This window comes from Centrocercus urophasianus, unplaced genomic scaffold (genome assembly GCF_019232065.1).
Source record: "Centrocercus urophasianus isolate 14NV4802_14NV808 unplaced genomic scaffold, USGS_Curo_1.0 seq_20, whole genome shotgun sequence".
In the NCBI taxonomy this organism is placed as follows: domain Eukaryota; kingdom Metazoa; phylum Chordata; class Aves; order Galliformes; family Phasianidae; genus Centrocercus; species Centrocercus urophasianus.
In genome coordinates, this window is record NW_024884756.1 from 19,447,579 (window position 1) to 19,469,253 (window position 21,675).

Sequence of the window (21,675 nt, forward strand, 5' to 3'; positions counted from 1 at the left end):
ATGAAAAGCTGTTTGTAAATGAATTAGTTACTCATATTGAGTATAGTCACAAGTCTTAGCATCTTAGATGTTTTATGTAATGTTTTCTGTAGGAGCCTGGTTATGCATTTTAAAACATGCAATACAGTGCATTCTTTGCCCTCAGACATGTTACTGGTCTAAAGGAGTAGTAACTTTCCCTCCATAGAGGGAAAATTTTTACTGATACTGTCTGATAATCTGTTTGTTAATGAGTGACAATAAAACTGTGGAATGAGACTCAATGGGGGCAGATTTAATAACCTGTGCCAGGAAAATATTTTAATGGAGTGAAGCACTGACAAATGCTAAGAAACATTCCAGAACAGTAGTACTGAGTTTTCATATCTATATTTGGAAAACCTACCTTAAACATAGTTTGAATCTTCTTTTCCACAGTAATCTTCTCTTTTTGCAGAACACCTACTTTTGCTGGAGGTCTCTTTTCAATATCAAAGAAGTATTTTGAACACATTGGAAGTTATGATGATGAAATGGAAATATGGGGAGGTGAAAATATAGAAATGTCTTTCAGAGTAAGTTTAGCTACGTAATACTGGTTTCTACACTAACAGTCTACATGATTTTTGAGAACAAATTAGTATTGTATCTTGACTACTCTGCTTAATCAGCCATCTAGGACATGGCAAATTGATTACTAATAACCTATGCTACAAACTTGCTCACTAAAGTGATTTATTTTTATTTAAATGTCATTAATGTTGATAGCTGAAATGTACATTTTACAGGGTTTACCTGATAAGGAATTTCACCTACAGTGCTCCTGATACATACTCTCTTGCTGGTAGTGTTGTTTTGTTCTATTTAAGAGAACAGTAGCGTTGCTGAATTTTTTTTTTTTCTTCCATCTCCTTAATCATAACTTCATTGTACTTATACAAAAAATGTTATTGTTAGGTATGGCAATGTGGTGGACAGTTGGAGATCATGCCTTGCTCTGTTGTTGGCCATGTCTTTCGCAGCAAGAGTCCCCATACTTTCCCAAAAGGTACTCAAGTAATCACACGTAATCAAGTCCGCCTCGCAGAAGTCTGGATGGATGAATATAAAGAAATTTTTTACCGAAGAAACACAGAGGCAGCAAAAATTGTGAAACAAGTAGGTGGTGATGGTGGTGGTTTTAGAAATCACACTTGCTGCATTGAAAATTTTGGTGAGCAAAAAGTTATTTATTGACAAAGTATGTTTGAAGTGTAGACATTTTAGTGAAAATACAGACATAGTTCAGTTCAATTAATCTTACAACCTTCCCTTTAAAAAAAAAAAAAAAAAAAAAAAAAATCAATCCTATATCTGTCAATTTAGAAGCTTCAGTTAAATTTAGGCTTTGCTGGGGAAGGTTGTTTTTATAAGTGATCTGGAACTTTAGTAATTTACCAGCTGGAACTTTATACTTTTCTCTTAGAAGATGTTTTTTAACCCTTTATATGAACATTGTAGCAGTGATAGCAGTAGATTTCCCAAGCAAGCTTAGCAGAAAAACACAACTGGATTTTGTGTGGGAGATACTGTATTTGTGTGGGAGGTAGCAAGTATTACGCTAGTTATTGAACTAATCCACTTAAGCACTCTCTTTAGTGAGATATACTCAGCGGTTAGCTTTATGGCTGTGGTCAGTATGGTCTTTAGTCGTTTTTACATTGCCACTTTATAGCACTGTTAAAGCACTCTATGAACTACAGGTACTTCTTTTTGTTGTTGTTGTTGTTTTTTTGCATGTCACAATGGTTTTTTCTTTCTTGTGCTCTGAGATGCTACAGGCAGGATGTCAGTGGTGTTACGAAAAACAAGTTGCAGTAACTGTACTAGCACAGTTACTTTTTAAAAAAGATCTACTTTTTTGATGCTACAGAACAGGATATTATAGATTTATATGTACAAAAATATTAATAATATCAATAAATTTCTCTTCCTGCAACAGAAAACATTTGGAGACATCTCAAAACGACTCGACTTAAGGCAACGTTTGCAGTGTAAAAATTTTACCTGGTATCTGAATAATGTTTATCCAGAAGTATATGTTCCAGACCTAAATCCTTTGTTTTCTGGATATGTGAGTTTAATTTTAATTCTTTTCTCTGGTATTCTAGAATTCAAGAAATTAGCTAATCCTTTGTGCTACTTTAGCCATAGTGTTTACATTTTAGCTATTGTTAATTGCTGTGGAGTTTTCTATCAGTACTGTTGATGATTGATGAGTCTCACCTGCATATCTTGCTATTTGAGTATTTTATGGCTCTACTGATGTTATTATATGAAACTTAAGCAAATACTCTTCTTAAGCAATAGTAGCTTTGCTTAAAGGGATCTTGGAGCCTGATAATATAGTCAACGTTCTGCCTATGACTTAATAGTGACTGCCACAGAAGTTCTACACAAGTTCTAAACAGGTGGTGAGTTTTCCTGAATTGTCAAAATAAATTTAGCTTTATATAGTGAAAATTCAGAGAGAATTTTTAATTCACATTAGGAAGGAAGGCTGTACTCTGGCAATTATAAACCTAATTCAGAGTAGTATACATTCTCTGTCAATTAACCTCTTAGACTGCATAACGCTAAAGCCAACAAAGTATTAAACAATTCTGAATATTTAGCATGTATTTACAAATAAAACTTCCCCTTTCTCTAGTTTTGAATATTTTGTGTGTGTTTTCAAATTGTAATCTGAATCATCAGATTCACCATGGAGAATGGTAGTTGAGTAATTCACAGTGCATGGCTGTAGACAACTGTATGAAGTTAATAGACTTTCAGGAAGAAAAACATACTTCTGTGGGAACAAGATTTTAAAATTTGAGCAAAGTAGAAAGCAAAAATAAATGAACAGTTTTAATTAATAAGATAAAGATTAGGCTTCTACACAAGTGAGGCAGTTTATTTTTTTCTCATCCTCACTGAGCTTTTGTATTTCTTTTTTGCTGATAACAAATTTTCTTTAGCTAAAAAATGTAGGTAACCACATGTGTCTGGATGTTGGTGAAAACAACCATGGTGGTAAACCATTGATTATGTATTCTTGTCATGGACTTGGAGGAAATCAGGTAAAATATCTGGTTTTTATGATCAACTGTTTACCATAGCAAAGCTTTTAACTTGATGTAGTGGAATGGACTCATATTTAGCATGCAAGATTTACATTTTTTTTATATAGTTTTTTAAGAATTCAAATGTATATATGTATGTGTGTGTGTGTGTATATATTTGTTCAAGGCAGGTTTTTTTCACCGCTCTTCTTGTTGTGTCCCACATCTAACATCCTATGTTCAACATACAGATTAGATTTTTTAAGTAATTGCACTACTTCACATGGTCTCTTGTTCCTGTGCAGAATCTTCTCAGCCTACTTTTACTACTTTCTTGTGTTTTCTTCTTAACTCTTCTTTTCCTTATGCTTCCTCCAATTGCTTCTGTCTCTATCAGCAGGACTCACACTGTCAAGGAAGATGGGAATCTGGCCAGTGGTGGGAGACCAAGTGGTCGGCCTGAGCCATCTTTCCTGTCACGCTCACAGCCTCGTAGTGTGAGGTCAAAGTGATCTACTCTATACTGGCTCGTGCAAGTAAACTACATGACTGAACTTGTCCAAGAGGAGCTTTCTTTGTTGCTTAGCTCTTGGGGGAGCAATGATCTCCTGTTTCTCCTGCAGTATGACTTGCAGACATTTATTGATGTCCGGTACTGAATTCTTCAGGCACTATAATATCTAAAAATTAGCATCTCCCTCCCCCAGAAATGTACAGTGCTGTTTTATAGTTATTTGGGGAATGAACTTGACTTGTAAAAGCCAACCATTTATGGCACTGTGGAAACTCAGACACTTGACCCTAGTCAGCTGATGCTTTCCTAATCAATATTAGTGGGAGAAGGAATACTGTCTAGTTTAATCGCTACCCTGTTATGTTAGCTCCTTACAGTACTGAATTTTTTTTTTATTCTGTTCTGGTATTATATTATCCTTTTCAAATGGTCACAGTCATTAATACTGTATCAAGATGTTATATTAAAAGACCCGCTATATGCTTCTGTTGTCACCTCTCTCTAACTTACCTTGGATTGTACTAAAACTGTCTTTTTAAGTGTGTTGTTTTTCCTTTTGCCATGCTGTAACAGCTTTTATTCTTTTAATATAGGTTGTGCTAGTAATACACAAGAGATGTGGGTATTTGCTTACTTAATCCTTCACATTCAGTTGCTTTATGCTCTTTACCAGACTTTAGCAGTGCAGGCTGCAGTTTTTCATGTTACCTCTCCTTTCCGCCTATGTTTGAGGTAGGAGAGGGGAGTGGAACAGAGAACCTAGTTTTCAGAGTTGTATAAAAGTTGTGTAACTTTTTTTCATTTGTAACATATTCTAGAGGAGATAACATGTCCATTTCAATGTCTAAGATAAATTAATTCCTAAAGCAATTTTCCAAGTCCTATTTTCATGGCTCAAAGAGAGTCCCTAAGATTCAAAGATAAATTAAAAAAGCTTTACTTAGATGAACAGATTAAACTGTTATGTTTGGGAGCTAAATGGCTAAGCAGGTACCTAACAGTACCTGTTTCAGGTAGTGACGCTGGGCGTAGGAACTTAGGAGGGAGGTGTCTGTTCCTCAGTGTTGCTCGCATTGATTACCAAGGCAAGGAGGGAAGATGGAAACTGGCTAATTGGACAGACAGTTGAAAGCAACAGGGTGCTAACTCTGAGCGTGGGCTGTCAAAGGACAGATATGGCAAAGGCTGACACAGGGAGCCAAAAAACAGTTGTCGTGAGACACAGTGATAGAAAGCCTGCTGGTTAAAGAAAGAGACCAGGATGTTCAGGATATGAGGTATAAAAGGACTGCTGTGTCTGTAACTGTTAGAATTAAATGCCTGTTTAGACCTGAACTATAGCCAAGGATACCTGAGACTTGAAAGTAATCTTCTGTCAGGAAATAACAGTAAAATACCCACAAATTATGTCCTTACATTATGCTTTTCTTTGTAATGACAACCTCACAGAGAATCCTTTTGTTAGCATTTATTGTTTACTTCGAGCAGCAAAAGTTAACTAATGGCAATCAGTACTGTCCATGTGACAAAATTGGGTTTTGGTTGCTCTGAGAATATATAAAAATGTAGCAATGAAAATTGAATAAAACTTCTTGTTTTAGTTACTAAATGACAAAATTAAACTTATCCATACAACTATTTCTACTCTTCCCTTTGTATCATGTATTAGTTAAGATTTCTGGGAGTGCATGCAATGAAATCTTGCATGATTGTGTACATGCACTAAAAATATATATATATATGTATATATACATATATATTTAACTAATTCTACATTTAAGTACTATTCAGTGTATTCCATTGCATCAGAATTAAAAAAGGCATTTTTTAAGAAACACTTCTAAGATGTGTATGCTAAAAGTCAAAGAAATGATTCTGTAGTTTCAAACTGTTGAATAACAAAAGAAATCTATTGTTTCGTGTATCGGAATGTCAGAGTTAATTTAATACTCTCGTTGATATTTACTTACTAAACTTCTAAAAAATTATTTGAATAGTACTTTGAGTATTCTGCACACCATGAAATTCGTCATAACATTCAGAAGGAGCTTTGTCTGCATGCTTCTAAAGGACCTGTGCAGCTTCGTGAATGTAGCTACAAAGGCCAGAAAATCTTTGCCTTTGGAGAAGAGCAATGGCAGCATCAAAAGGTATGTAGACATGCAGTCTAAAATGGGCTTTTTTATTAGTGATGAGTTAATTTATGGTTTTTAATAAAAGAGAAAACCCAAGAAAACAGAACTTGAAGCCAAAAAAGGAGTAAGTTCCTTTTTGGGAAGAAAATTTAGATAATTATAGCTTTTTGGTTACCTGCTCAAAACTTGATGATTTCACTGGAAGAGTCGCTTACAAAAACAGTTGATGTGTTTTATTGTGTATGTCTGGACGTGCATTGGAAGTCAATTCAAATGCTTAGATCTTTTAAAATAATTCTTTTTACTAGCAAAACAAGTTAGCACTTGCATACTACTCTTTTCCTGGCCCCCTTCTGCACAGCATGCACCTACTCTTTTTATTTTTATTTTTTTTTTACAACAATGAACTTGCAGAAAATGATGTATGGAGGAAAACAGCATTTTCAGTGTTTACCTTTTTTTTTTTTTTTTTCCCCTCTTCTTTCTTACCCACTTTAGGATCAAACTCTGTACAGTGCAGCACTACATATGTGCCTTACAGGAAATGGAGAGCATCCCAGTTTGGTTTCCTGCAACCCATCAGACCCCTTCCAGAAGTGGATCTTTGGCCACAACAATTAAGATTTGCTATCTATAGACAGGAGCATTTTATTAAAAGAGCAGTTCCATTTCTAAACAGAGACCATATATGTATACTGTGTTTTAAAGGAATGCATACTTCAAATGCAAAATTTTTCTTCCTTTTCTTTACTGTGTGAATTGGATATAAAATGTGTAGTCAGAGATTCCCTAGGAGTCTGTTACACCAAAGAATGTTTGAGGTCCCAATTAAAGATAATGTTTACAATATTTGCATGATAAGACTGTGTGTTAACCATTGATTCATAGATCCTGTAGTCCCTTTTCACCTTGGGGACCATGTGTATATTGCTTTACCGCATATTGTAAGTATTTCTGAAGACAACTGGTTTACTTTGTAGAGTTACAAGGAAGTATCGTATGCCATCTGAAAGCCAAAAGGCTGTGTGTGTGTGTGTGTGTGTGTGTGTGTGTGTGTGTGTGTGTGTGTGTGTGTGTGTGTTCATGCTCAATTGTTGACTTTATGTAATTTTTTAAAAAGTTGTTTATTTCACTAAGTGAAACTTTTCTCACTACTTTTTTTTTTAAACTCCCTCATTTGAAAAAGAACCAAAGAGGCTACCATACTGTGCTGTTGTGCCTCTAGCAAAGCAACCCTTTTGTTGTAGAAGAAAAAACAATTCTCACTGAAATATGTTATTTATATGGAATTATTTTAATGGAAAACCTGCCTACTCTGATATTAATCTCCTTTTGTTTAGCCAAAATTGTACTTTTTTTAATGATGTTATGAAGTTTAAAATTCATGGCAGTTACACTGTTAGACATTTTCAGCTTTTTGTTACTGCTTTTAAATTACTAATGTGTTTTCTTTTCAGCTTTTAGTGATTTATGCAGTGTTTACCTAATGTGTTTCTAATATTATTTGTACATAATTTACTGTGCAAACACCTAAATATGGATATTTTTTTTAAAATTTATTTTTTGATGTTTCCTCTTTTTTTGAAGGACTGACTTCAGTTTTAACAGTGAGAAGTTGACCTTCCAAACTGCTTTGCTAGCAATTTTAATGAAATAGTGTATTCTTTAAGGATCCAAAAATGTACTTCAGTAGATAATGTAGAGCTATGACTTCCGAAATAGCCTTCCTCTGATTATTTTAATAGTATTTATTTCTTTGGTTCTTTTACTGGATGCACACTTGCTAAGCACTATTCTGTTAGCCTTCATTGCAGTTGCCAATCATGCCCATTTTCTGACTGTGCGTATTTCAGGCTTTCTTTAGTGAAAGTAACTCTGTACAAAAATGTCCTTCTAAGGAACAGAGATTTACTCTCACTTAGAAATGTTTACTTCAGGGTATGAATGTGAGATTAATGATCACCCCAACTTAAAGCATGTAAGATCACGTAAAAATTGCACTTTAACAAGGTAAACTATTTGGTAATAAACTTTATACTCTGATTTGGAGAACACTTAGCTGGTTGATTTGAATTGCAAAGATTTTAAAGTAACCTTTAATTTGCATGTTTTACGATGTGGGGGAAAATTCTATAAAATTAAAATAATAAATTTGTAGTAAGGCAGCAGCACAATAAATATGAGGGAAATACTTAAATGTAATCTGAAAGTGCCAGTGTTGTTACTTAGTAGGTATGGGAAGCATCAAAGGTAGAAAGGTTCTTAGGTTTTGCAGCTTATCAAAAGAATTGCATTGAACAGCTGTATTCAGGTGGAAGAAAATAGTAGGTTTAATAGCAACCAGCTTGTTTTTTAATGATGAACTCTTTAATGATGTGAATCACAAGAAACGTGCACATAAGAAAGTGAAACAAAAAGATCAGGCCTATTAATATAATATTTTCAGAAGTACTTAGTATTTCCCTCAAGAACTACACTGATAAGGCAAGGGAGATTAAGGAAAAGATCACGGTTGCTGCAGGGGAAAAAAAAGTATTTGGCTGCTAGATCAAATATAGAGCTGAGACTAATAATAAGGGAGGGAATATTAAGTAGGACAAAATACATACATTTCAGATTTTTTTCTGGTAAATAACAAATATCATTAAGGAGAAATGCTTATTTATCTGTAGGATCTGGTTAATGGATGGATATGGTGTGGTGTTATTGTTTTCTAGTGGGGGAAAGGAAGCCTGCTTTTGCTTATTTTCAGAATATTGGAAAAATGAGTTCAACGTTTGAAGAAACATAAGAAGAAATTGCTTTTCTCCTGAAGGTTTACAACAGAAAACAGTTGGGGATTATTGAGCAGCTGACTAATGACTGTTTTTAACTATGTCTAATTTCTTGAGCAAAAGGAATTAGCAGATTTGTAAACAGCAGTGGAAGGCACCAAGTACATTTTTTCTTCTATTCCGTGTTAAGATCTGAAATCAAGTATCGTGTCTATGTTAAGCATTGCACTTCCAAATGTGTGTGTGTGTATGTGTGTGTGTGTACATATGGATATCGTACAATTTCATAAGAGCAATTAAAGATCTGTTGTAATGTGTTTGGAGATACAGATTTTTTTTAAATTAATTACAACATTTTTGAAATTACATGTTTTTAAAAAGTAGTAACAAAGCACTAGTAAAACATAAAATAAAATAATGCATTTATGAATTATTGTACATCATCTCTGTCCTTTTTCAGCTCTGGCCTTCAATCTTTCCTGAGAAGTTAAATTTCTTTGCCTTTCTTTTTTCAGGGGTCAGAAGCAGATGTTCTCATTGGTGTAATTTATTACATCGACATCTTTCTCAAGTAAGTATGGTATGTGGTGCTGATTTTTCTGTGCTTTATATTTTGCTGTATGCGTTTTCTTTAATTATATTCAATTACAACATAGAAGTATGTGAAACTGAAAGAAATTCAGAGCATTACTTCCTACATTTTGAGAATTGGCCTTATATAAGATAAAAATATCAGATTGAGTTCTAGGAGCTCAAATTCAGTACCTGGATTGTCAGAACCATAGCCAGTTCTTTGAACTTCTTGTTTACGGATCTCATTTATGGTTGTACTTGTTATCAAAAATTCCAAGAAAGGAACATACAATCTTTTTGATGTGTCTCCTTAATTCTTCAAACAGGAACTTCAAACGTGAATTTCAGTTGTTTCAACAGCGCAATAGTATACCAAATCTTAATTTACTATTGTGATTTAAAAAAAAAAAAAAGTGAATGGATTCAATTTCCTGTGTTATTAGCATTAAATCTTCCCTTTTAAGCTATTATCTCCAAAGGTTTTGAAAAATGTATTTTTAAAGTTGAGTCTACAATAGTTGGTTCTGTTCATTATTATCATAGAATCATAGAATCACCAAGGTTGGAAAAGACCTAAAAGATCACCCAGTCCAACCGTTCACCTATTCCCAATAGCTCCTACTAAACCATGTCCCTCAACACAACATCCAGCCTTTCCTTGAACACCCCCAGGGTCAGTGATTCCACCACCTCCCTGGGCAGTCCGTTCCAGTGCCTGACCACCCTTTCTGAAAAGTAATACTTCCTCATGTCCAGCCTGAATCTCCCCTGCCGTAGCTTGAAACCATTCCCTCTGGTCCTATCACTAATGACACGAGAGAAGAGGCTGACCCCCCAGTTCACTACAACCTCCCTTCAGGAAGTTATAGAGAGCAATGAGGTCTCCCCTGAGCCTCCTCTTCTCCAGGCTGAACATTCCCAGCTCCTTCAGCCTCTCCTCATATGGCCTGTGTTCCAGACCCCTCACCAGCTTTGTTGCCCTCCTTTGAACACGTTCCAGGGCCTCAATATCTTTCTTGCAGTGAGGGGCCCAAAACTGGACGCAGTAATGTAAACATTATGTAAATGTTAGCTAGACTTTCTATTTTATAAGAGGTAGAAAGCACAACTTTGGCATGTCCTGCTTAAATGTTCAATTTCTCCTTGGGTTGAGAGAACAAGATTACCATTTTTTTTAAAGGGGAAAAAAAAGACCTTTCAAAAATCAGGCAGTATCAAAGAATAGGAAACCAGAAGCAGAAAAAAAAAATCTGAATAGGATTGGTGAAGAGCTGTTTTGGAAATATCAGTGTCTAGATTGGGTGCTGTTCGGTTGTCTGGGGGGCAATGGATCAGCATAGAAGGATTTAAAACTGTGCAGCATTCCACGTATAGATTAAAAGTAAACATTGCTGTTCCAGGATCCGACTAACGAAAGTAAACTTGCCTAGAAAGCAACTGTCTTTTTTCTGCCCAACCCCATTCCTCACGATACAGTTTTACATTATATAGGTTCTGGTTGATTTGTGTTGTGGCAGTCAATTGCATTTAAATGTTGTTTAGAATCAGGTCAACACTATATTCACACTACAGAAACTTGGGTGGCAATTCAGCTGTCTGCAAAATAAAAAGTAGGAATGTATTTTCTCAACTCTATTTGTTGCATAGGATAGAGGAGTTTCAAGAACAAAAATGTCTATAGGTAAGCAATAACTTGTTTAATGAGTAAGATTTATGTTTCTAAAGTGGTCTTTATTCTTAAAGCTAGTGACTGCAAAAAATTACTCTCAAAGGTAGACACTTCAAACAGTACCCTTGTTCATTTGGTATTCTCATTTTTGTTGGGCTTTTTTTTTTTTTTTTTTTTTTTTTTAATTCTTAATTTTTTTTTTTTTTTTTTTTTTATTTTTTTTTTTGTTTTTTTTGGATTATTTTTTTTTTTTTTTTTTTTTTGCACAATTGTGTTACAGCTTAGGGCAGTACCAGAAACAAGTTTTCATGGGCCATCAAATACAATTAAAACTTTAATTTAATCTGTACGTATACTTATATGAAATACTTGTATCTGCATTTGGTATTGTGACCAAACTAGAAGGTAGCTGATGTGACACATCAATGTCACCTTATTACTTACACAACAGAACTCACCTTTTAGATATGTATTTTATCTATTCTTCAGACACTTCATTTAAAAGTCATTATTACACTTCATTAGATCATACTTAAAATGGCTGGTTGCTTTTGAAAATTTTCTGTGCTTTCTCCTTGGCGTATTTCTCATGCTGTGTTGTGTCAGTGTGCACAAAAGAGGCTTCTAAGAGTGGAGAATTTCCTAGGGATATTGACCTCAGAACAAATATACTGCCCTAAAGTGTTATGTTCCCAGATAATTGATATTCTATTTAAAGTTCAGTTCTACTGCTTTGTTTGAAGATAAGGCCGACTAACTGTGGAAGATACCAACAGGTGCCTACTTGATTGAGGCAGGGTAGCCATAATCTTGAGAAAATGAAATCCACTGGGACTTACTGGGCTTTGAAAGGATCCTTTCAGTCTAACGGGTAGAAATATATCAGGTCAAAAAAAGAGTAACTTGAAGTCTCCCTTCTTTAAACAGATGAATTCTCTGGCTGTAATAAGATGACTCAGCACAACTCAAAAGCAGCAATACAAACTGCTGCTAATATGTTGTTAGACTGTTTGTTATTTAACCCAGCAGGTGCCTCAGCACCAGTCTTTTGCTCACTCCCCCCACTTCCCCATGGGATGGGAGAGAGAATTAAAAAAAAAAGAAAAAAGAAAAAAGCAGAACTTGTGGGTTAAGATGAAAGTATTTACTAAGATAGAAAAAAGGAAAAATATAGTAATTATGATATACATATATACACACGTAAATACGTGTGTGTGTGTATATACACACACATATATACATAGACTTATATGTATATGTCTTCCACTTCTTCCATTTGATGTCATATGATACAAAATATCCCTTTGGCCAGTTTAAGTCAGCTGTCCTAATTTTGTTCCCTCCCAGATCCTTGGGCTCTTGACTGAGAACTGCCTTGGCTCTGCACAGCGCTGCTTAGCAGTGACTATAAACATTGGTGTGTTATCAAGAATGTTTTTCTTTTAGAACCAAAACAACATCATACCAGACACTCTGAGGAAAGCAGTTCCATCCCAGCTGAAACTAAGACACTGTTTCTAACTATACAGGGAGAGGTGAGAATCAAGCAGTACTCCTGAATGTAGGTTTGTCACTACCTTTTTCTTTCTCCTGACAGTCAGTTTAACCTCCCATCTCTTGGACACTGCTGCCTCTTAATCATCCTCCCATTTCTAGGCAAAAAGTAGTCACTGTTATGTAGGGAATATCAGGGTGAATCATGGTTACTACCTCCCTGTCTAGGTAACTGGAAATAAAGAGCTCAAGGCAATCTATTGACTTATTCAAGGCCTGTGGTTAAAGTGTGGACTTGCAATGTTTTTGCTGGCTGTGGAACAAAACTTGGTTTCTGTGGGTTTGCTGGCCTGCCAGGTCTGAGCTGTATGAGTTAAAGCAGAAGCAGTCTTCGTTGTTGGCAGCAACTTGGAGTAGGAACTTGAAAAAAATGGAACAATACAAGGACTGATAGGGTTAGCCTGTGCTTTTGACATGAAGGAAGGGAAGGAAGATGCAGTGTTGCTTCTAAAAGGTAATGTGCAGTTCCAGTGTATATTTCAAATATTTTTGGGGGAAATGCCTGAAGAAATAGAAATAGATGTGATTTTTGCATGGTGATTTCCATTATTCCTTGTGGAGGATCTACTGCACAAATTCTGGTTTGCCATTATTCGCAGCTTGTAGCGCTCAAACCAGGTACACACAAATGTGGAAATCAAAACGTGTTCTGCCTGCGTAGTGCTTTGAGTAGTGTGCATATAAAACTAAGCCATATGAACAAAAGCTTATGCAAGCTAATTCCCATTTTATTGTTAGAAACCAAGAAACAGTTGTTGCATAATGCAGAACACTCTTTAAATGGGAAAATAATTAATTTGTAGTGAATACAGTCTGGGGTGCTGTATCGCTATACCTTGAACAGCTTAATGTCAGTTGTGCTTTCCCTCGTGCTTCATTCCCCTTGCTATCAGGTCCTTCTTGTTCCAGAGTCCTTTTTTTTTTAACAAGAAATTTAAAACAAATAACCTACCACTACTGCCTTTTGAAAACATGTAGTTTTGTTCCTTCAGCAGGTCTCTTTATTTGTCTTGCAAATTTCATGGTCACTGTATACACTGAAACATCTAAAGCATAATAGTTTATTCTCTTCTAAGCTATTAAATTGATGATTTATTTATTTATTTATTTATTTAGAAATATGCTGCACTACATTTCTAAGAGCCAAATATCAGCAGTTCTGAAAAACAAGATGATGGTCCTCATACAAATGGCAAACTGAAAATCAGTTTTTCACAGGGAGTTCTCTGGCTCATTTACTGCCTTTGCTTTAAATTTAAAATACTTTCAGTAGTGCTGTTTTGCTCTTCCCCTGGGGAAAGAAAATGAAGTACTATTGTTACATATGCAGTATGTAAAAACTTGTACATCAATCAGCTGGCTTTGTAGGCTACTAAATGGACCAGAAAAACTAGTGTTAATCTCCATCTCACTGTGCTATGTTATAGGAAAGGAGCTGCAGCTGTTGAAGAAGGCTTGATTTCAGGCACAGACAACTCAGGCTTACTCCTGGCAGGATGAAGCAGATTCTAGATGTGCTTTGAGGGCGGGTGGCTCAAGGTAGCTCCTGCTCTCCCACCAACAAGAGACCCTGCCGACCTGATTCTTTGTGACTGCCTGGACACAGCACTATTACCTGCACTGGGACTTCACTAGCTCAGCATACCCTTAGGAGTATCTGCCAGTCTACGTAAATGTGAGTACAGAACTATGAGAGAATTATTACAGCTGAATCTTAGAGTTAAGCCTTTCTGTTTCTGAAATGGCATCCCTAAGTCTTAAATTAGAATACAGGTTTGGAAAGTTGTTTTCCGAGGTTTTTTTATGCTGGTATGTCTTAGCAAGCCCTGGAGCACTGTTAACCATAGTTTGTGGCAATGCCAAAAGCAGCCTGGTAACAGATACTTATCTATTCTCTTCCATGTAGCTCCTAATAAATTTAAACCAAATGCTACATAAAATCCTGTGAGAACTTTTTTTTTATGATATAGAGAACAACTTATCTTTATCAATTTTTGTAGATACAAATAATTTAGCTGTATGCAATTTGTCATTGCAATTACCATCAACTTACCTTTTACAAACGTAAAGCACAATTTTAAGTATCAGAATAAAAAGATGGCACAGAGCTGTATTGTTAATAGTTTTCATAAGGAAGCAATATTGATCAGCAATTTTCAAAATAATAAAGCAGTTGTCCTGAAATTTGCTAGTATGGCTACAATGCTGTTCTAGCCATTGATGTTTCTGCAAATTGACCACCAGAGAGAGCTGTTGCATTTTTTTTTCCCCAACAACTGTTCACAATTATTCTTTCATTAACTTCTGACCAAATGATTAAATTCATTGTGGTATCTGCAGAAAAATCATGTAGTTTATTCCACTCACCAAAGTGTTTTAGTGTCACAGAAGGGCAAACAAAAATGCCAAACAAACCATTTCTGTGGATTCCTTTAGCATTTAAACGCTAAGTTTAAAAAATAAAATAAGATACAAAACACGCCCCCACAGTTAAAACAGTTTCTTGTTACACTATCAGGCTGTGAGGTATGGGAGAAATGCTAGAAATTTCAGAGCTTCTAGAGAGACTTTACAGCCTTGGGGAGGAGGTGCAGCACTAATTCCAACTCTGCTAGGCAAGAGAGGAATGTCTGGTGACTGCATAGCAGAAAGAAGATGCACAATGCACTGGCAGCCATGATATAACGTAGAAACCTGTTTTACTTCATTGCAAACAAATGGACAATATATATTGTACAATATATAATAAAAATACAGCCAATACAAGTGCCACTAGTTAACAGAAAGAACTAATGTTAAGACTTAAAAATGCTCATTTTTGTAATATATACACTGCAGTAATAAGCCACAATAAATACATCAAATTCCATATCATTCATAATAAATACTGAAAATATAAATACGGAAGAATACAGTTAATTTGAATAAATTATCACAACATAAGGTCAAGATTAAGTTCTGTTGAATATTATTGTAGCTTATATTACCCTTTGGCATCTTTGATGTTACAACTTATTTAAGAAAGAGAAGAAACTAATTAAGGAAATGTGTAATTCATGAAGCTTTAAATTATTTCCATATACAGATTTTAAGATGAAATTTCCTTTGCTTCTTCGAACAGTTTAAAAGCAGCAGTTCATTTCTGTATATTGCCTTACTGTTGAGATCAACATAATTTTAGTATGCAAGATCATCTGTAATGGAAAATGTTGATTACTTAACATAATTACTTTTCTCAAAACTTCGTGAAGTTGGATGTAATGTACAAATTTTAAACAAATGGCTGCAATTACACCACAGTTTTAGTCCTACCGGAATAAATTACGTCTGAAAGACTATCAACTTTCGAATCTGTGCTGTGGTGTATTATTTACCACTTGCTCCAAACTCCCAAAATTTCCAAAGTAGTTTTATATTTATATGGGAAATATAGATATTTTTATATATGCAGAAACAGGAATCTCTTAAAAAAACAAACAAACAAACAAAAAAAAAAAAAAAAAAAAACCAACAAACAACAAAAACCAAAAACCTAGGGTTGGAACACACAGCATAGGTTGTCATAGATCATATTTTTTAAAACAGAGAAAACACTTTAAACATAAAAATGTAATTATATATATAACAAAATTTTAACTACTAGCTGTAGGTGGAAAATCAAAATAACATAAACTGCCATGTTATTAACCAGTTATGTTATTAACCAGTACATCTGTATTAATGTTATGTGCAAAAAGTTATTACACCAGAATGCAATTTAACTTAAAAGATTGACTTTACTAAGACACTACTACAGGCTGAGGCTCTCAGTAAAGAACTTGTAACATACAGATTTTGACTATTTTTGCACTGTTAAAAGTCTAGTGCTTATTTTACATCAAACACTTTTAAAAACATGTTTTACAAACTACACTTCAGACATATTTCCATAGAAGTGCCTACATCAGTCAATTAAAAGAAGGACCCCGTTGTTAAACATCATTTATATGGGTATTGTTATGTGAAAGCTCATGTGGTGGTATTTGTTTTAGAAATAGAATGTGTTGGGTTTTGTTTTGTTTTGTTTTTTTTAATAGAAAAATAGCACACTGCCTTCTGTTTTTTAAAAGAACTAGCTGCCAGTGCACATAATGTTGCAATCTTTTCAAGAAGCTAAAACCCTATGCTCAGCATGCCTATCAGAAACTGCTAAACGGGTGGCTGTTTTACCCCAGTACCCCAGCAAGGTACTTCACCTACAATTCAAACTTGAAATTTCATTTTTAAGTAAAGATCCATCTTTAAAAAAAAGTTTCAAGTATAGAAGTCTAGAAGAATTAGCTGCCACAATGTACTAAATCTCATTAAAAACCCCCAAGCTAAAATGCTAATACAAAGGACACCTATTTCTTTTTTGCTTTTAGTGTCTGTTGTTATCTGATGTTATAGTAGAGCACAGGCCTGGGAGTTAATTCAGTGATACTGAGTATGACTTTGCGGTTAATGTATGCAAAGAAAAGACAAGGTAGCATTGCTTCAAGGTAAAAACTTCTTGTTTTTACCCTGTGCTTTTGGATGAGTGTTATTTAATGTTTGCCCACATATAACTGCTGTTGCAAATCAACATTTCTTCTTTGCAGGAAGTTCATAATGGTTTTAAGATATTTCAAGCAACAGAATTCATTTTATGAGCTAACATAACCAAACATGTAGTGCACAGGCATATGCTTTCCCATCCTTGCTCTGGGGATATCTTCATTTCATATTTTCTGTATTTTTTTTTCTCCTATATCTTGTTCTCTTTTGCCCTTTAGAAAAAAAAAAAAAAATGTCCTTATCAGTATATCTCTTACCTTCTTATCTCCTTTCCTCTAGATTGACCTTTCTGTCTTCCCCTCACTCACACCAGGGTATATCTGCCCATGCCTCAAGACAAAGGATTATCTTGACCCTTGTCGTATAACAGTGGTGTTACTTTGTACTTTCCACCATTTTTCCTGCCAGTATAGGAAAGCTAATTCAGTTATAATCCGGTTTGTGGCTTATTGCAAATGGGCACAGTTAGAGATGAACTACATGTAAGGCAAATTTATTTGACCTCGTTTCTGTTCTTCTCAAAATTCATAAAATACCTCAAGAAAACTGAAGTGTAACAATGAAGATTCAAATGATAGCGATTTAATAAATAAAAGGAGTTGTGCTAAACCTGGGTGAAGGATTATCATCTTCTTAACTGAGAATAAATACGGAGGATAGTGAACTTGGTTCTCCAGGCAGTGAGACCTTGTGCGTACTGGGTGTCCTCCTAACCACAGAGAATATACAACAGTAGAGCAGTACTCATCTCTTTTTTTTTCCCCGCTATAAATGTGACTCGGTTTTTGTAAAAGGGTACTTTTCATTTATTGTTTATATTAAGAAAAACAAACTGCAAGTGTAGTTTGAAGAAAAACCTTTCTTTCCTTAGCTGATGTTTTTTCTGCTTTCCATAATCTCTCTTTATTTCTCTCTATATTTCTCTTGTACTAGGCTGTGCCATATGAAACATGACACCCTTCCTCTGGATCTACAGGCATCAGGAGATAAGAGGATCCCCTTCAACGTCTGCAGCCCATGGGGGTAGGTCTCCTTCCTGTTTGTTTGTGGGTGCAGCAAAGGAAAGCCTATAGAGAGACTCTATGGGTTCCATTCCTGATTACTGTTTATTCAGAGCCAGTGAGGGAGATGACATTTTTTTTTACCACAGTTCTAATTTGTCTTTGTGCAAATGTTAAGTGAAAAATAAAATCAACTCTTCTTCCAGGATAAAGGACAGATAGCACAGAGGACACTAGTGTTGCACTTATATAAAGTTGTTTGTAATGAAAAGCCTTACTGTTAAACAAACTTTTTCCCAGACACTTAAGATTCAAGAAGGAAGGAAGAAAAAAAATGAGAAGACTAAGACTGGAAAACGTTGAGATATTTCATGAATCAGATGTTCTTATTGTAAGTAAAATTTTTTATATCAGCCATTAGCATGGCAGAAAGTTTTCAAGGTTGTTACAGCTGTTCTCTTTCTTAAGAACTATACTCTGAAATATTTATTATCAACCAAATTAAAAGCTGCCTCTGATGTAGGAGGAAGAAGAGACAGCAAAAAGGAAGCAATTACGAAGCACTTGAACATTTGTTCCTTCGGACATCTTTACAGCTAAACACCACTTATTTATCACTTCATAAGGTTTGTACTTTGGATTGCATGCCACTTGGAGAAAACGGACAATTATTAGTACATAAATACTGACTACTGAGAACAGCAAAATTAAGGTATACTTTTAAAAAGAAATATTAAAAATTAAGAATTGTGTTGAGATTTCCCATGCCAGTGAGTATATTAATGAACTCAATTCTTTGTGTGCATGCGTTTTGAAAATAACAGTAGCTTTCAACTATTGTAAAAAAAAATAGGGATCAGATTTAATATTTTAGAAATAAATTCTACAGAATATATTCTCTGAGTTAATTCTAGTTTTTCTAAGTATTTTACAACAAATGCTTTGTGACTGTGGTAAAGTAGGTGACAGAATTAGTCTTTAGTCCCAGTAGGAAAGCATAACACCCCTAAACACTAGAGGATTTCTGGTTTCATTCTCTTCTGTGCCTTTTCCTGATTGCCTCAAGAAAATAAACTAGCACAAAGCACTTGAGTTCACACAACTCATGAGTTAAAACACAGGAGTTTCTTGTTTAGCAAATGCCTTTAAAACAGTATTGTGGCTCCAACTGTCTCTTTTGCTTTAGCTCAGAGTGAGGGTACCTACTATGCCATAGGAGTAGCCCTGGCAAGGAGTTTCAACTGACAGAACTCAACTAGCAAAAGAAGATAAGTGGAGGAATAAGACTGCCTGTAGCTGGTGTCATTGGCAAACTAAAATCTTGCTGCTCAACAGGTAAATCAAGCTTTTTTTCTAATTTTCACATTTTTCACTGCGGAATTTGTCATTCTATGTTTGCTTATTAATGTTGTCCATAAAAGAAGACCTTGCTTTTTTTGTGTTTCATGTTGATGATGAAATCTGTACTTCTGAGCTAAACTAGAATTTATTGGGAAAGTGACTTAGTTTGCAGAAATTTAGTTATGATGCCAAAGAAAAGGAGGAAAAATGTTATCTTGGCTGTTGTCTTGAAAGATTTTAATCACTGCATCTCCAAGTACCTTGCAAACCCGAGTCAGAGTCACTTCCAAGTAACAGAGCAGAACAAAGGCAAAGCCAAAGGTACCCAGGTCTCCTCTGTATTAGCCTGGTACTCTGTCCGGTATTTCACATTTCTATCAAAGAATTAAGAACATTTAAGAACATTCAAAAACATGCCATGTTTTGTATATGAATGTATGTTCTCAATTTTTAAGAAACAATTTGTCTTTAGTGAAGACATCCTCTAGGTAGATTGTGGGGCAGGAGATGTCTACATGGTTGATTTAATAGCACATTTACTGAAATACGGTGCTCAGATAAGGTTAGAAACTGGTTCTGGATTTATTAGCAATCCAGTGAGTAACAACATCATGAGTATTACCTGCATTTTCTGTACAACTTATAAAAAGGCAAGATACCATTGTTAACACTGTTAACTCATCATGTAACAAAGAGGTGAGCTGGGCTGAACCACATTTACAGCAGGTGATTGTAATCAATGGCCTTAAAAGACAGCAATGACAACTCAAACGATTCACTAGCAACAATTTATGTAACTGTAAAACATTAAAACTTCACTAAGTTAAAATTTTCGTATTGAAATGGTATATAGCTGATTTAAAAAAAAAAAAAAAAAAAAAAGAACTTAAAAGGAAAAAAAAAAGATCAGAAAGATTTACTGACCAACTTTTTTTTTTTTTTTTTAAGGATGTTTCAATGCGTATGAATTGAATTAAAGCCCTTAGGAAAAAAAGATACTGCACTTTTGCCAGAAAAGTGCCAACTTTAACATCTGTTAAAGCTTTATAAACTTTAACAATGCTTTTTTTCCAAGAGGGGCAAAGTTCACATTAGGAGCAAAAAGGCATTCAGTTTTATGTGGTGTTCTATTAATTTTCTGTGTAAAAATCCGATTTGAACGGAGGGGGAATTGCTTTTGTTATTATGTATTTTTCTGAGCTACCTAACACAATCATAAATTATCTGCCCGTTTATTATCTGGCTTCTTACGAGTGCTTATCAGTAGCAAAATGTGTTAGGGGAAAAAGCTGATACAGCTATCAGTAAAGTAAACATTTCCAAAAATGATAAGCCATGTCTATACAGAAGCAAATACTGCCATTTATCATTTAATAATATAATACTTTTAGCACAGAAATAGGTTTGCCCCAAATGATAGGACTGTTTACCAGTATTAACTAACTGGAAAATGAGATGCATCATATGCATACGTTAGCCCAGAATGTAAGACTGAAACATTCTTCAGCTCATGATTTAAGTTTATTTTTGCTTCTATGAAGATTTCTTTGGTCTTCTAAGCAAAATATGAACAAGTCTGATAGGAGTAGGAATCTTGGCTCTGAGCTGATTTCTACAGCTAACTCAAGTTATAAACTGGAGCATCTGTTCTGGGCAGGGCTGTGGAATTAGCTACTTTTAAGCAAGGGCAAATACTGTAGCAAGAATTTCTTGGCATATTCACTCCTGCCTGCATGCTGTCTTTAAGCTCCTTGTTACCCTGTGCTGTACACTACTGAGAATTTAGCTATGTTCACCCTGTGCCCCCACAGCACATGCATCAAAGTGTATGGTATATACATCTAAGTACTCAGAAATTTACAGAGGAGGCCTTTGCTCTGACACCAGTGCCAAGAGAAATACAAAGAAACTATTGTCTCAGAATGTTAAAGTGAACTTTTATAAAGTTAATCGCTTACTGTGCTTGCTAATGTTATTAAAGATATTTTTCATTTGGAAGCATAGGGGCCAGGAAAATAATCTCTTATTGCTCAGTAAGGGGGTGAATAATGAAACAAAAATATTTAATTTAACTTTCCCCTGAGTAATACCCTGGTAAAGTATGCATGATGCTCCAGTAGTCAACACACTCTGAACTTAAAATGCTGCTACTGATTCACAATTGTTCTCCCAGCTCAGGAAGGGATTTGTGCTTTTGATGCTGGTGTTGAGACTGCCTAATTTAAGCCTGCTGTTTGTGCAAGATCCCTGTATATGGAGACTTGTAACATTTGCTGTAGAATATCTGGACAGAGTAACACTACTCTTATTTTTTCATGCAGAACCTTTTATGAACTAAGATTTTCTCTTTAGAGATGGGTATTTGCTCTTTGGAAGTGGAGAACACACGCATTTACCTGGCTACTCAGCCTGTACAGAAATAGATTAGAGTGACTAAGAGCAGCAGGGCTTAAGGAGCTGCTGAGGCAGTTGATCAA

The 21,675-nt window shown here is 35.1% G+C and overlaps 1 protein-coding gene across 12 annotated transcripts in view; it reads left to right on the plus strand.

The window, feature by feature from the left end:
* The window catches only part of GALNT3 (polypeptide N-acetylgalactosaminyltransferase 3), a 51,663-nt gene that overhangs the window by 18,317 nt on the left and 11,671 nt on the right, over nucleotides 1–21,675 (plus strand). For 10 of the 12 annotated variants that reach the window (XR_006169484.1, XR_006169483.1, XR_006169487.1 and 7 more), the window contains 11 exons: nucleotides 437–554; nucleotides 937–1,137; nucleotides 1,961–2,092; nucleotides 2,979–3,080; nucleotides 5,574–5,726; nucleotides 9,001–9,056; nucleotides 13,709–13,956; nucleotides 17,790–17,879; nucleotides 18,158–18,248; nucleotides 18,381–18,483; nucleotides 19,044–19,192. Coding sequence is in view for 2 of the 12 variants with exons in the window: in XM_042822626.1 (XP_042678560.1) it covers nucleotides 437–554; nucleotides 937–1,137; nucleotides 1,961–2,092; nucleotides 2,979–3,080; nucleotides 5,574–5,726; nucleotides 6,210–6,332 (829 nt within the window). In the remaining 10 variants the exon portion in view is untranslated. Of the gene's footprint in view, nucleotides 1–436; nucleotides 555–936; nucleotides 1,138–1,960; nucleotides 2,093–2,978; nucleotides 3,081–3,462; nucleotides 3,612–5,573; nucleotides 5,727–6,209; nucleotides 6,772–9,000; nucleotides 9,057–13,708; nucleotides 13,957–17,789; nucleotides 17,880–18,157; nucleotides 18,249–18,380; nucleotides 18,484–19,043; nucleotides 19,193–21,675 lie in introns of those variants that run through there. The other 2 variants (XM_042822626.1, XM_042822627.1) reach the window with 2 other exon arrangements.